We start from the raw sequence: 16,894 nt of genomic DNA, 5'->3' as shown, positions 1-16,894 counted from the left end.
GTTTTTCTATCTTTAGAAACAGTTGACCCAACTTGTTCAGCTAATCATCATTTGGAGAAATAAGTGGAACTCTACTGTAGGGAGTTTAATTGTTAAACTAAGAAAATTACAACACGAGTGGCACATAATTGACTCTACACCTAAATGTATTTCCCACCTACAGAATGTTTAAATATAAATATGAATCCTCTCAGAGCAGACTTCCAAAACAGGCTTCACTAGCCTCAAATCTTTTGTGAGAAGGGATTTGAGTTCTAGTTTACTTTTTATTAGCATAGTGCAGAGCTGGTGCTCAGGCAATGTTTATCGAACTATTTTGCATCTAAATTCTGTGTTATAACATTGCCAATGGGAAGAAAGTTCTAAAAAGAAGTGGATGCAGCACAGTTTTTTCTTTAAGGTGATTCTGCACTTGGTGTTAAGGAGGGTGAGAAATGCACCAGGTGGCAGAAGCAAGCCCCGGGTTGTGGGTAAGGCAGCAGAGGTAAGGTTACCCTGCTATCATTTACTCTGGTAGCATTTTGACTCCTTTCTGGTTGCTTATATGAAAACTTTCTTTCCCCTGAGTCATTTTTGACTATGATTTTTGGTGCACATACCCGTGTCCTAGATATTTTGGCACCTACTTCTCTTTTCCCTTCCTCCACCCCCTTAAATTGGTGAATTGAGAAAAACCATTTCTTTTTTTTTAATTCACTTTCATAGCTCGTTGCTTGCTTGTTGGTTGGTTTGGAGGCAACACGGGGCAACACTTAGGGCTTACTGTTGGGTCTGCGTTCAGAAGACCATACGCAGAGCCAGGGATCAAACCTGGTCAGCTGCGTGCACAGCAAGTGTCTTAACATTTCTCTCTCTCCGGAACCACAGAGATTTTTAAAACACGTTTGTGGAATGCACCGGTCAGACTTCAATCCCAATCTCATTAGAGCGCAAGAGCCCCTCAAAGCCTCAAGGGCAAGACTTCCACCTCTCGGAAAGGTGCCGGGAGTGTGTGATTCTCAAGGAAGCGGCTGTACGGCAGGAGAAGGTTCTGACAGATCATTCTCTTCTACAGTGTCAGGATCTGGAGACGTGGAGGAAGCGTAGCGCCCGCAGCGCCTGACAGCTGGGTGGACGGGCCCCGGACGCGAAGGCGCTCAGGGATGCTCAAAAGATGACCGCCTGCAGCGCCGTCCCGCGCCGCAAGCCTTATGTAAAGCACCAGAGGCCCCGCCCTCCAGGCTCCGCCCCCCGCAGGCCAGGTCCCGCCCCTTCCCCGGCCGCGCTCGGGCACGGCGGGCTGAGGGGGCGGAGAGAAGCCGCAGCTGCAACTCAGCCCGGAGCGTCGGAGTCTCGGCTCGGCCGGGCCCCCCCGCCGCCGTCAGCGCCGAGCCGCCGCTTCTCTGGCCCCGGGGCTCGGCCCGACCGGCCGGGCCATGGCAGCCGCCGCCGTCTCCGCGGTGTCTGTGCTTCCTGCGCTCCCCGCCCGTCGCTGAGAAGCCGTGAAAGAGCCGCTGGTCCGCCCGTCCCCGCCGCCTCGGCGCAGGCTCCACACAAGTTTCCGCCGCGCGAGAGGCGAAGGCAGGGGGAGGACGGACGCGGGGAGACGGGCGCCCCCGGCCCAGCCGGCCTGCCCGCGCGCGATGTGGGGGCGCTTCCTGGCCTCCGAGGCCGGCGGCCGGGACAGCCCGGCCGGCGCCCGCAGCTTCCCGGCGGGTAAGTAACGGGCCGGTCGGTGGCCGCGGCGGGGGTCGCGGCCGAGCGCGGCGGCGCTCCGGGACCCCGCGGCCGCTCCCCTCCCTCGTCAGGCCTACCTTCCCCCAGGCCGCCCCTCCCCGGGGCCGCCTCACGCCCGCCCCGTTTCCTCCCGGCGGCTGACAACCGGGTCCCCGGGCTGACATCTGGCGGGGCGCGCGTCCCTGGGACCTGTCGGCCCCGCATCCCGGCGCGCCGGCCGCGGGGCTCGCCCCCGATCGTTCCCGGGCCGCAGTTTCCCCCGAACCCCAACTTCGGGGCTCGCCTGGGCCTCCTCGGCTTGGGCTTTGTTGTCCGGCGTGGGGCGTTGACTGAGGTGGAATAACGGGGCTCGCGGGAAGCCGGCGCGAAGGTCGTTGCGACCGTGCTGCGGCAGCGGGGGACTCGGGGTGCGCCTCCACCGCCGCGGGGAGCTGCGGCGCGCACGCCCGCGAGCCGCTCCTTGGGGGCGTCTTTGGGGGCCGCCGGAGGCTGCTGTCGCTACGAGTGATCCCCGAGGGGGGACTTTAGCCCCCTGCTGAAACCTTGTCCCCACTTCCTGCCCCTTCCGGCGGCGTGAGGGGGACTTGTCCAGCTGGTTCCAAGTCGACCTTTGAGCACAGGGGGTATAATCCGTGTTTTCGTCCCTGACCGCATCCAGGGAGTTTGGGGGTGTCGTTGCGTTGGGCAGTGAGTGGTTCAAGAAAGCCATTTCTTGGCCTGCCTCGCCCAGAAGTTGTGTAGAAAGCCATCAAATTAGACAAAATATTGCCCTGATTTTAGGAAGCTGAAAGTTACGTATGTATGGGCCTCTTATCCAGGAAACGAACCAACCCCTGAACGCCACATTCATTTACCCACACAATTTCCTGCAATTTTAGTGGGTTCTAAGGATTTCTGGAGTTAACCATGTTCCACGAAATGTTTGTGTTTGTGTAACTGACATTGGACGTGCATTTAAGAAAACCGAAAACCTCTGCAAAACCAAAAAAGCAGAAGTGGCATTGGAAAGTGCTTTTATTTACTCCCCTCACCCCCTATTATTTTCTATCACACACACACACACACACACACGGTGCAGACCCAGATTGTTATTAGGATTTCATATAATGCAGTTCTGTGATAGTTAAATTTTTTGTGTAGTGGCTTTTGATAGCTTGACTGGAGAATCTGTGACCGACATTGTGTTACATTTAAGTTGTACAACTGTTTTGAAATGTATCGCTAATACTTCTAAATATGCATTGTAAAATTGTGTCTACAAACTAACATACCATCACCTCACATAGTTGCCTTTTATATTTTTGTGCTGAGAACATTTTGAAATTGCAAGTTTCAGGCATATACTACATACACTACAGTATTTTCTGTAGTGATCATTTTGCACTTTAGCTCTATACATAGACAATATTAAAAAAAAACAGATTTGAATCATTCTCTTAAATTTGGTCCTGCAACACGTAGAAATAATAGATATTATGTAAGCACGAGTTAATAAAAAGTATTGCAAGCAGGGAATTATTTTTGCTAAAACGTTTACTGTTTGTGGTTGGAAAAAGAGAGCACTTGTGAGGTTGCCCTTGCATACTGAGTTATGGCAGATCTTGAAAAGTAACTTCAGTGAGCAAGAAGACACTTTATTATCCCTGGAGGCTTGAGGGAGTGGTTTCAATTTAGCTGTGCATATTAGTAGCCATCTGTAATGTCATTGTAACTTAACCTTTTAACTTTATTTGTAATAATAGCTTTTCAGAGTTGCAATATCACCCATACATTTTATTCACTTCTCCAATGTTTTCTATGAGGGTGTGTGGGGAAAACAGTACTTATAACTGACAGCCCTTTTCTGTATATTGTAAAGGATATGATAGAAGAGTACACTTCATGAATCTAACAAAATCTAAGGAGTTTGGACAGTTTATGTTCACAGAGGATTTATTTTAATCTCAACCTTGGAAGCAGAGATGAACCATTGGTAAATCAGGACTTGCTTTTCCAATAACATTTTTATCAGTTATATGTTGAGAATGGCTTATTTTTATAGTAATAGAGATATAATTATTTTTTATGTATTATTCTGTACTTGAAAAACAAAATATTTAAAATTATTTTTAATTTGTTTAAAAAAACTTACATTTATGAAAATTTAAGTGTGGTTTCTTTAACCAGAAGCAGATACTGGTCAGGATAATGACCTCTATGTTGATTGGTGAAGAGATCTTTTTCATTTTCTAAAAATTGGAGTAAAATGTTTTTAAATAGTACATTTTTGCTGATGAGCTATTTTAGAGATTTTTTTTTAAGAATAAAAATGAACTTGTGTTCTGATTTAACTTTTAGTAGTCATCTTGGTCTTAAGGGCTAGTTTGAAGGCAGGTATGTAGTTTCTGGTATTTAAATTTACCTAATAGTTAATTCTAGGTGTCTTAAAATAAGCTTATATAAATATATTGCTGGACTAAAGAAAAAAGAAAGGTAATGTGTAACCAGTGTTCTGAAACAATGAAGGAAACTTTTAAGGTGATGCAGTTAAAGTACAAAAAGAATACATGTGGCTTAGAAAATATTGATTTTCTTAGTGTTTCTTTAGGATTTAAGGGTTTTTTTTTTTTTGCTAGACTCATAATTTTTCAGCTTTTAAATAGTAACTGTTACAATTAAAAATAATATGGCTATGTTCTTATAATCCCCCTCTCCTTTCGTATTGGCAAGTGTGGTTAGAAAGCTAATTTTAGGATTGGTGCTTAATGGGCCGAGTGCATGCTTTGCACATGGGAGGCCTGAATTCAGTGTTTCTTGCACAGCACTACCAGGAGTTACCCCTGAGTAATCCCAAGTACCTCTGGGTGTGCAGTCCCACTCCTATCCCAAAGAAACAAATGATTAAAAAAGAAAGAAAGCTAATTAAATAGAACACATTCTGCTATGTCTTTTATGCATTTGGTTGACTGCATTTAAGAAAACTCTATTATTCAAAGGTATTATTCAAGCTGGAGTGATAGCACAGTGGGTAGGGAGTTTGCCTTGCACGTGGCCGACCCGGGTTCGATTCCTTCGTCCCTCCCGGAGAGCCCGGCAAACTACTGAGAGTATCCCGCCTTAGCAAGCTACCCATCGCTTATTCGATATGCCAAGAACAGTAACAAGTCTCACAATGGAGACATTACTGGTGCCTGCTCGAACAAATGAGTGAACAACAGGAGGACAGTGCTGCAGTGCTATTATTCATTCAAAGTTGAATGAAGGCCCCCCAATCCCTCCCCACACTCTACCACCACATACTCCATTGGATACGATGCTTGCCTTGCATGCAGCTGCCCCAGGTTTGATCCCAGGCATCCCATATGATCCCCTGAGCACTGTCAGGAGTAATTCCTGAGTTCAGAGCCTGGAGGAACTCCTGAGCTTTTGCTGGTGTGGCCCTAAAACAAAACAAAACAAAAAAACAAAACAAAGTTGTATGAAGAATGGCTTCATCTCCCTAGTATGAAACCTTCTTATACTTTGAAATAATAAACCTTATAATACTTTAAAAGCCTAGTATGATACCTTCTTAGACGTATGCTTCCTTTAAAAATATTAATATATTAAACCCTTACAAATATGAAGGTAAGATATAATAAAATGTTATAGAAAACACTTGATCTGAAGAGACGCCAGTTTGTTAAATGCCTTAAGCTTTATATCTGCCTCTTCCTAGTTGATGCATTGCTTGCCTTAAGATATTTAGTGATGTCATAATAATAGTGGTAGTAACTGGTTTGATTACATCAGATGCTAGTTTTTCTGCTATAGCTCTGAATGAGATGGACTAAAAGTTATACTGTAACGAAGAAACATGCCTTCTTAACCTAATTCAGTTGGACATGTTATTTCATAATAGGCATTGGGGGGTGATGTGTGAATCAATTTTAGTGATGAGTTTTGTGAAATGAACTTGATAAGCAGTTAGATGTAAAGTTATTATTTCCTTGTTTGATTGGAGCAAATAAATCAATCTGAGGCCAGGAAATAAATGGTGAGTTCGTGACCTCTGTTGTTGTATTGTGAATGTTTTTGTATTTGAGAACAGAACAGTTTTATAGTAATTCATGGCTTTTCCTAGTGGATGAAATGTATGAAATTGGTGTAGTTATGAAGGTGGTTAGTATTTTGATGAGTGATAGCTTAATTGTTATCAAAATGCACGAAAGATGAAGAATAATCATCTGGATAACTCTAAGACTATAATGTGATACTAATTATTACTATTTTAAGGATATGAAATTACATTGTATATCATTTAAAAATTTAAGTGCTCAACATAAAAAGAATATCAAATTGTTCAAATTGATATTTTACTTCTATTTTCTATTTTTTTCTTACAAAACATCCATTGTCTAGCATAGTGCTTCACACATAAGTGTTTGTAAATGTGAGTCACTCTTTCAGTGAATGTGTGTGTAAGGCTTTGTACTGCTGTCCAGGAAGACATCACAACAGGGATAATGTCACTAGCCCTAGGAAGCATTATTCTGGCAAGGAAGAAATCAGTCTCTGAGTAAATCCCAAACAAGATAATTTGGCTAGTTTTAAGTACTAAGAAGAAACAGAAACTGGGTAAGATGGCAGAAGATGGGTAGAGTTAGTCTGAAAAGGCTGGTCAGGAAAAGCCTTTCGAGGGGTAATATTGTACTGAACTGAATGATGTGCTGGACAAGACAGAGTGTTCAGATGAAGGTTATAGAAACAGCTGCAGGTGGAAAGAGTTTGGGAATAACATAGCTCAGTGACTTTATTGCACAGTGGTCTGATGTGAGAAAGGCTGTTAGGCAATATAAGAAATTTGGATTCTATTCAATTTGAGGGAAGATGGCTATGAAATGGCAGTGAAGATAACTTCATTCTTTCAACCTCACTGAGTGTATGTATACTATGAGGCTGACTTTACGAAATATACTGGAGCCAACCTGCATTTGTATAGCAGAAGATTAGTTCGGAGTATAGTGGAGAAATAAAAGTGGTAGGATTTATTGGCTAGGGAGTGGCAGAGGGAAAGAGATATTTCGTTTTGGTTTTAGTAATTGTAATGGACAGTGGTGCCATTTTCAGAGTTGAGCGGGGACAGTGAAGAAGATATATGTGAAAGAGTCCTGTTTTGGCCATGTGAAATAGTAGTTACTTTTTAGAGGTAATATGTTAAGTAGGGAATTATATATAAAAATCTGAAGCTCACTAAGGAATTGGCAGAGGTGGAGATAGGAATTTGAGAGTTACCTGTGTAATATAATAATGTAGTAAATAATAGGTAAAGGTTTTCACGAGTATAGAGCATACAGTAGAGGAGGACCAAGCATTGAACCTCTAAAATGTAGAGTTACTTTTTCTCTGATTAAAAAAGAGGAACCACCTAGAGACTGAGAACTATCTGCTCGGTGCCTTAAGAGTGAAACCAGGAGAGTGTGGTGTTCTGGGCAGTGGTAAACTCAAGGAAGGAGCAAACACCAAAGTCTCATGTTTCTAAGAAGCCATCACTGAATCACTGTCACTGTCATCCTGTTGCTCATTGATTTGCTCGAGCGGGTGCTAGTCTCATTCGTCCCTGTCGCATTTGGGGTCAGGGGAATGAGGCCCATTATTGTTCCTGTTTTTGGCATATCGAATATGCCATGGGTAGCTTGCCAGGCTCTGCCGTGCAAGATTCTGCTTTGCTGTCTTTCGGGAGCTTTGTTTTATAGTCTCTGGATCTAGGGCGTTGATGAGATTACATGGTGCCGGGGGTGTGGCTGCCAAGCTACTGGAAAATGGAGGATCTGGGTGGAGGAGGCCCAGTCCTGATCCGAGCGGGCTTGGAGATCTCAGCCACGGGTCCCACATACCTGGGTTGCTCTGTGGGTTCCTTCATGGGTGAGACTCATCCAAGCATGTGGAGAGTGGCCTTGAGCATGGCTGTGGCTGGGTTCTGGAGGTTTTTGGCTGCCAGGACTCTGTTCGGGGTGGGGAGGGAAACTCAAACCGCCCCCCTCTGAGGTGCCCCAGTGAAGACATCCTGGCACAGGGGCAGGTGATTCTGCCTAAGAAGCCATATGAGATGAATTTTAAAAGATTGATTAATGCTTCTGGCCAGTTTTAGTGGGAATGTCTTAAATTTAAAATAAAAAATCTCAGAGGTTACAGATTTTCTAATCAGTGAGATTACTATCTTGCATAAAGATTGATGCTGAAGGGTTGAGAAATGGTAATAGGAAAGAATGCAAACATTTATTATGGTTAAGGAAAACCTACTCTCTGAGTTTGCCAGGGATGCTCAGTTTTAAAACTAGAGAAAGTACCCCCAGTTTTCTCAGGATTGAGGCATTTCCTGGTCCAGGGATTCTTTACATTGAAAGCAGCTGAGCCTTGTGTAGAGATGAGGATTCTGCCCAGGGCATCTTAACTGGCTTTATTTAGAATAGATTTTCTCAATCAGGGACGACACTTTGAATCTAGTTTTATTTCATAGTTCTGTTTGAGAATCTACTTTAGACTACTAACCCTACCTCTATTTCCCTTCTTTTCTCCTTTAATAAATGGCTTTATTCATTTATTCATTTTTGTTTTGGGGCTATGTCCAATGGTGCTCAGGGCTTACTCCTGGTTCTGTGCTCAGGGTCACTCCTTGCTGGTCATATGTAGTGCTGGAGATAGAAACTGGGTCTGATGTGTGCAAAACAGGTGTCTTTTTCACTTTACTTTCTCTCAGATCTAATGAAAAATTTTGTGATTTCATTAGGTTATTACCATTAGGTTATTTAAGTTTTTCATTAGGTTTTAAATTACTTTTAAGAGTTTTTTTCTTTTAAATCATTTATTCGAACATTCTTGGTAGCTCTCAGGGACTATTCCTGTCTCAGTGCTTGGGATCCCGGGTAGGGTCACTTGTAGCTGTGCTAGGGACCTGTAGGTGCCAGGGATTCAATATGTGCCTCTAGCTGGGGAAGCATGCACTCGAGCCTGTTGATCTCTTTTGCTATCCTAAGAGAGTGAATTTAAGATCAGGTACTTTGTCTTATGTCCCCTTTACATTGTAGAGGTTGGGTAAATAAAACCTGATTTCTTTATATATGCTACTTTTTAGTAATAAAATTAGAAGTTCTGAAGAAAACTATAGTCTTTAGTTATCTTTATGTGAAAGAACAAAATAATAAATTTGGACTTTATTTTATATAAGATGCTTACATTGCTCGCCTAGAGGCAGAGATTGTGTGTTTATTGGTTGTAAATGTATATTTAAGGCATAAGTAATGCCTTTTCAGGACATTAATGATGCCAGATCATTAATATTAAACATTTTATTTTATTTAGGAATATTGCATTAAGAAGTTAGATATGAAATTAAGTTATTTAAATTCAGGAAGAGAAAATATAAAATTTTGTTTCAGTTTTGGCATTTGAACATATTGCATATGACACTTAGAATTTTATGCATCAGAAATTAAAAGGATAATTAAAAATGATTGGCTCCTCTGATTTCTTTCAAGATCACTGGCTAATTAATTAAAATAGCATTTATTGGGTATAGAAACTCCTTTATGAAAATTTATTTTGATTGAAATGTTTATTTTTTAGATGCTAATGATCTTTTTTAGGTTGGGAATAGATTGCTACCATGTAGCATATTTTCTCTATTGTTATAGCTGTCATGAACTAGTTATACTCAGTGTGGTAAGCTTCTGAAATATCACTTGATACACTTCTTCGCTTTTGTAGCGGTTTTATTAAAAATTGCTTATTAGTTTTTGCCGTACTTACTTTTTTTATTTATAAAACAGAAACAAAGGCTTATAAAATGCTAAACTATATGGCCCTTATTCCAAATAAATACCAAAACCTTTTTTGAATATGATGTTGTTTCATGTAACCCGAAGATAAGACAGAATTCTGGCCTATCTACAAGGAAAAGTAACAGACATGTAAGTTACTCATAGAAGAAGATAAACTTATCTTTGTTGGTTGCTACCATCTTTTACTCAAGTTTCTTGTTTTATGAGTATTTGGTGAACACTTATTGATTTGAATTTCTATTTTTTTCTGTGCAAGATCAAACACTTATCCATATCATCATTGTTAATTCAGTTAATTTCTAACCTTGGCCTAAACTAATCTATTGTAAGGCTCTTTCTTTTATTCCAGAACTAAAAGTAATTTCAGAATCACATCAGATTAATATACCTTTTATGATAATATATTTTTAAAGTATTAAAAATTACAGCTGAGGCAATGTGATCACGGTGGTGTTACATTTATGATATTAATCTAAAAAGTTACCAACACCATCATAACTGTATGCTAGGCCACCTTTGTTCTGACCTCCCTCTTTCTTCCCATTCCTCCATTATTTATTGATAGTTATGGTTTTGGTATTTTTTTATTTATGGTTACCGTTACCTCCCTTAGCACCATCCAAGTATTCTAGACCTTCCACTTATGTTCCTGTCTTAACTTCCAGTCAACCTAATTGTTGCCTTCTACTTCCTACTTGGCATTACCAGTCTTTAATCCAGTGTTCAAGCTTTATTATCAATTGGTATTATTCATACTGTTAATTTGTTTCTTTCTCTCTCTGTCTCCATATATATATATATACACACACACATATATGCACATATATGTATATATATATCACAAATGAGTGAGATCATCCTTTATTTGTTCCTCTGCCTCTTACTTATTTCCTTCAGTATGATACCTTTCAATTCCATTCAAGTATCTATGAACCGGATGACTTTTTTTCTTATGACTGTGTAGTATTCCATTGTGTGTATATATTTTGTGTTAATGTTTAAAAAGTTACTGAACTTTTAGACTTGTATATTTCACTTATATATTTAGAAAGTGATACTAGTTATTGATTGCTTACAATTTGATTCAAATGTAAGGAAGTCAGTTTACTTAGGTTGAAGATTGAACTGGGTTTTCCCCTCCTAATTTTTGAATAATAGTTGCTAAAAACATTAGCAGTTTAATGTATATAATTATATAATGTGTATATTGTGAAGTGTTTGCCCAAATAATTTTAGTGAATATCAGTTGTCACACATTGTTAAAGCTATTTTTAAGCTTTTCCCAGTGTGGTAATCTAGGGTTGCTTGATGCTTGGAGACTGTGTAGTGCCTAGGATCAAACATTGGCCTCCTGCATGCAAAGCAGGATCTTCAGCCTTTTGGTTTTTCTCTTCCTTATTATTTATATCTCAATATATCTTTTTTTTATGCCAGGAATTACATACACACACACACACACACACACACACACACACACACACGAAGTAAGCCCATTACTTGCCACTACCCTGACTCCTGATACATTATTTTAAGTAACATGTTGTACATTGCATCCTGTGAATTTATCTTAAAACTGAAAGTTTTTATTAAAAATTTTTTATTTTGAGGGTCATATCCAGTGGTGCTCAGGGCTTACTGCTGGCTCTGTGCTCAGGAATCACTCCTGGCAGACTCAGAGGACCATATGGGGTGCCAGGGATTGAATCTGGGCTGGCTGCATGCACTGCATGATCTGACCCTGGAAATTTGTGCTTTCTGATTGCCTTTGAATGCTCTGCATCTGACCACTTCAATCAGTTCCATAAGTTCTTTTCATCTTTTAGGTTCTACTTACAAGAGAGATCATACAGTGTATTTTTCATTTTTCAGCTAGCACTAATACCTGTGCTGTCAAAAATGGTTTGGGGTTTTCTATTTTTGTGGATAATAGTCCATTTTGTATGTGTAACATAAGTATATATGCATATACATATTCACATTTAATTACATGTTTTTTATTGTGGGGCCGGGGAACTAGCTGAAAGGACTGGAAACCATGTGTTGTTTGTGTTATGTCCAGAGTATAGTCCTTGGCACCACATGGCTCCCCAAACACCAGTGGATGTAGCCCTGGTGGTCCCTGAACACTTCCAGGGTGATCTTGGTGGCCCTTAGTTTGCATCACTGTGCCTGAACAGTACCACTTCTTGGGCCCTAGCACTGAACTGTCAGGCTTGCAAGCTGGACTGAATATTTATTGCTGGAGTGGCATTGGGAAGCCTGAGGACAGCTTTAAATTTAATTGAAATAGCATCACACTGTAATTTTATGTGGATTTTAGGTGTGTATCATCATTAAACCAATATCTGTATGTAATACATTACCGCAGTCCTATATTATTCATTGTTCAACGAGCTATTTTACTAGCTTTACCTATCCTCATATCCCATTGCCTTTTGGATACCATAGATTTAGTATCATTGTCTACAAATTGTAATTTTTAGTGAAACTTATTTTTTCATTTTTAAAACCTAAAAACATTAGTTGTAGTTTATTTTCTCTTCCCATTGTTGCTGTTGTGACTACGTGTTGCACACACTCTAGGTTGAGGTGAAAACATTTAGTTGTCATGTACATGGGGGTTGTACATCAAGTTTGATGTTGGCAAAATTAGCTTTGGTGCTCATAAGGGGTCATACTCCTTCATTTGTGGTGCTTTTGTTTATTCTGGTTGTAGTGCTCACGGGTTGTGATTGGCCAATGATTGCGTTTACTGGTTGTGGTACTTGCATATCTTTTAAGTTGTGGGATTTTTTTGGGTTGCACCCTTTAGTTGTGTTTGGACACCACACCTGACTGTGTTGTAGTCAGAAATAGCTTGTGTCACTGGTGATTCAGACATCAGAACTGACAGGCACCAACAGCAGAGCTGCTGAGTCTGTGCTTGGCTTGTGTGTTTGCACTGGGACTCATACTTGTAGCTTGAAGTTTGCAAGGCAGATAATCTCAGCCATGGAATTATCCCTCAGGCTCTAAAACTTATTTTTTTCCTAATTTACTTAATTTTTTTTATTGATTGTGGTTCTGTGGTCTATACTATTACTAATAGTAGTTTCTTATGCATATAATTCCGACACCACACCATCACTAGAGTACCAACTCTCCCCCAGGGATTCCAATGCTCTCCTTTTAACTCCCTCCAACTCTTTATTTATTTATTTATTTATTTTTATTTTTTATTTTTTATTTTTTACTCTTTTTTTTTTTTTTTCTTTTGCTGACATGTTTTAATATTTTTAAAACAATATGTCTGTGACTATATCGTATTCTATTCAAGTAAAATCATTAGAGAAAAATAACTATTTTTACAAAGTCCAATTCATAAATTTATATTGAAAAAATTACATATCAACCATAAATTGTCCCAGCAAAAATAAAAATATAAATAATTTAAAACCTTCTCCCAAATCTGCCTTTATACATTAATTTTTTTTTTTTAATTATTTGCATTAGTTTATTTTTTGATGCATTTACTATACTGGTTGATTATAAAAAATTAACGTTAAAATAAATGCATAGGACTTTATGTGCATTAAGTATTTTTTTTTTTATAATTTATTTATTTTTAATTAGAGAATCACCGTGAGGGTACAGTTACAGATTTATACACTTTTGTGCTTATACTTCCCTCATACAAAGTTCGGGAACCCATCCCTTCACCAGTGCCCATTCTCCACCACCCGTAAACCCGGCGTCCCTCCCACCCTCCCCAATCCCATCTCCCCCCCACCCCACCCTGCCACTGTGGCAGGGCATTCCCTTCTGTTCTCTCTCTCTAATTAGCTGTTGTGGTTTGCAATAAAGGTGTTGAGTGGCCGCTGTGCTCAGTCTCTAGCCCTCATTCAGCCCGCAACTCCCTTCCCCCACATGGCCTTCAACTACAATGTAGTTGGTGATCGCTTCTCTGAGTTGCCCTTTCCCCGGAACGTGAGGCCAGCCTCGAAGCCATGGGGTCAACCTCCTGGTACTTATTTCTACAGTTCTTGGGTATTAGTCTCCCACTCTGATATTCTATATACCATAGATGAGTGCAGTCTTTCTATGTCTGTCTCTCTCTTTCTGACTCATTTCACTCAGCATGAAACTTTTCATGCCCATCCACTTAACTACAAAATTCTTGACTTCCTTTTTTCTAACAGCTGCATAGTATTCCATTGTATAGATGTACCAAAGTTTCCTCAACCAGTCATCCGTTTTGGGGCATTCGGGTTTTTTCCAGATTCTGGCTATTGTAAACAGTGCTGCGATGAACATACATGTGCAGATGTCCAACTCTTTTTTTAAAAAAATGTATCATATCTCAGTGAAATCATACTGTTCACCTTTCTCTGACTAAATATATTAATTTCTTTTTCACTAAATATATCCATGTCTGTGTTTATTGTTTAGAATGGAAAAGTTTTGTTATTTTTAAATAGCTCTGTAATATTCCACTTGCTTATGTCCACAGTTTATTTCTATCCAGTCACCTATTGATGGAAATTTAGGTTGTATTCAACTTTTGGCCCATTAAAACAATATTGACATGAACATGGAGGTGTTTAAATTAGAGCTTTTGTGTTCTCTAGATAAATATGGGATAACTGAGGTTGGGGCGATAGTACAGTGTTTAGGCATTTACCTTGCGTGTAAATACCCAGGTTTGATCCTTGGCATACCATATGATCCTTGAGCTTCCAGGGCTGATACTTGAGTACAGAGTCAGAGGTAAGCCCTGAGCACCAGTGTGTGTGGCCCCAAATGAAAATATTTATATGCATATGTATGGGATATATTAGTTATCCCATATATCTACTCCATATATATATATGGGATAACTTGATTGTAGGGAATTACATATATGTGTATATATACATGCATATATACTCCATATTTGTTGGTATTTGGGATAATTGGATTGTAGGGAAAATCTGTTTTGATTTTTAAGGAAGCACCATACTGCTCTCCATAGTGACTGCAACAATAGACACTCCCATCAACTGTGAACAAGGGTTCCCTTCATTCTGTATTCTCAAACTTGTTTCTTATATTGTGATAGCCATTCTAATAGGTGTGAGATCATTATTTTGATTTACATTTAGTTAATTGTAAGAGATATGAACATCTTTATATATACACATACCTGTTGATCACATATATGTATTCTTTGGAGGTTGCTATTTTCATCCTTTTCTTGAGCCCAAAGAGTCTCTCAATTTTTTTTTTAATGGGGACTACACACATAGTGTTGGATAAACTGGGATCACTCCCAACAGATATTTAGCCCATAGTGCTAGCTTGGTGGTGGGCATAGTGCGAGATGTGAATAGCAAGGGACTCAAGAATTCCAGGGCTTGCCTCTGTTCTACCACTTGAAATATCTCCTTGTTTCCTTGTTGAGTTTTTAAAGCTCTTCATTAATTTTTCATATTAAACCCTTTTCAAAAGCATGATGTTCAGTAGAATGACTTTTCAGTTTCATTCTGCCAAAAATTTTAAATCTGATATAGTTATATTTGTTGGTTTATATTTTGTAGTTGGTTTGTGTGTGTGTGTGTGTGTGTGTGTGTGTGTGTGTGATGTCCTTTTTTGGTTTTGGAATCAATGTTGGTTATGTGATTTTATAAAATATGCTTAGATGCCACTGCTTTTAGTTTTTTTGTAAGAGTTTTAGAATGGTTCTTTTTAATTCTTTGAGAGTTGGTAGAATTCACTTTTGAAGACATTGGGTTCGAGTTTTTTGGTTTTTTGGGGAGCCTTTTTTTTTTGTTTTTTATCCACACCAGTGATACTAGAACACTTAGCTGGACTAAGTCTAAATTAAGCTAGACTAAATCTAAAACTGAGTCTAGACTAAACTAAACTAAGTCTCGAACCTTTAGCTAGACTTTGAGGAAGAAAGAGAGTAACCCTAAGTAAATTTGATCAATGGTGAAAGGAATAAATTGCCAAAGGTAAATAATTACATGAAACTTTATGCTACTTAAGATGGAGAATCTAGATGAAATAGATAAATTCTTAGAAACTTATAATCTTCAAGATTTAATAAAGATGAAGCAGAAAACCTGTACAGAAAACCTGATCCATCACAAGTAAAGAAATTGAAAGAGTAATTAAAAATCTCTCCAAGACCAAAATCTCTGATCCAGATGGATTTACTGGTGAGTTCTACCAAACCTTCAAAGAATCTTTGCTACCTATAGGAATCATTCCTGTGAAGTTAACATCATTTTAATACCCAAAGGAGGCAGATATTACTAAAAATGAAAATTACAAACTATACCCCTGATGAGCTTTGACACAAAAATCCTTAACCCAATCTTAATGAACAATTTCAACAGCATACCAAAATGATCATTTATCATGGTCAAGTAGGATTTATCCCAGGGATGCAAGGGTGATCCAATATATGCAGATCTATTAATGTAATATACTTTCAACAAAAGGATGAAAAATTTCATATCAATTGTGAGAAAGTCTGAAAAATTCAACATCCATTCATGATCAAAATTCAACAAAATTGGAATAAAAAGAGCAGTTCTCAAGATAGTAAAGCCATTTACAAGAAACCCACAGGCAATACCATATTCATTGGTAAAAAAACTGAAAGACTTCTTCGGGACAGGTGCAAATCAGGGAAATGTACTTCATTATATTTGATATAGTCTTGGAAGTCATTGTCTCACCACTCAAGATTTAAAAAAAGGGGATCCAATTGGAAAAGAAGTTGAGCTATAACTATTTTAAGATGACATAATAATATATATAGAAGATCCTAAGACCAAGTCCTTTTAGTTAGGCATTGCCTTATTTTTGTTTTTGTTGCCATTAAATTTGTTGACAAATGTGAAAAGTCATTGCTAAGACCAAGAGCATGCTTGTATTGGCATAGCAATAGTATAGTTTATTACATAATTGACTATGTTTTAGTCTACTTTTATGGCATTATGTCTTATTTTCAAATCTTTGTGTTATGTTGAGTTTATAATTGTCTTTTGTGTAAATAGCATGAATTTTTATACATTTGGATGTGGCTTTAGGTTTTTGTCACATTTAGATGTGATAATTCTTTCCCCAATCTTTAGTCCTTTGTAGTAAGTTAATTGACCACATGTATGCATGGATGTATTTCTTGGCTCTCTATTAGATTCTGGTAATCTGTATGGTTTATTTATTCCTGGAACTTTTTTGCAGTTAATGTTTAAGTATAAATATTCTTTTTGATAGGTTCTATCTTTTACATGAGAGACTGAAGTGTTAATTGGCTAAATGACTTACTCCAGATGCTGTAGAACTGAACCTAGGCAGCTTGACTTCACAGTTTATATTCTTTTCTACTATATATCTTATTCAGTAATTTA

At 39.1% G+C, this 16,894-nt stretch overlaps 1 protein-coding gene across 2 annotated transcripts in view; it reads left to right on the top strand.

The window, feature by feature from the left end:
* The first annotated feature begins 1,569 nt into the window (after positions 1-1,569).
* The window catches only part of CEP85L (centrosomal protein 85 like), a 128,817-nt gene continuing 113,492 nt past the window's right edge, over positions 1,570-16,894 (top strand). For both annotated transcript variants that reach the window (XM_055135900.1, XM_055135899.1), the window contains exon 1: positions 1,570-1,695. In XM_055135900.1, coding sequence (XP_054991875.1) covers positions 1,623-1,695 — 73 coding nt within the window. In that variant the 5' untranslated portion in view covers positions 1,570-1,622. The remainder of the gene's footprint in view (positions 1,696-16,894) is intronic.

This window comes from Sorex araneus, chromosome 4 (genome assembly GCF_027595985.1).
Source record: "Sorex araneus isolate mSorAra2 chromosome 4, mSorAra2.pri, whole genome shotgun sequence".
Lineage (NCBI taxonomy): Eukaryota > Metazoa > Chordata > Mammalia > Eulipotyphla > Soricidae > Sorex > Sorex araneus.
This window is presented reverse-complemented; position numbering and strand designations above follow the sequence as displayed.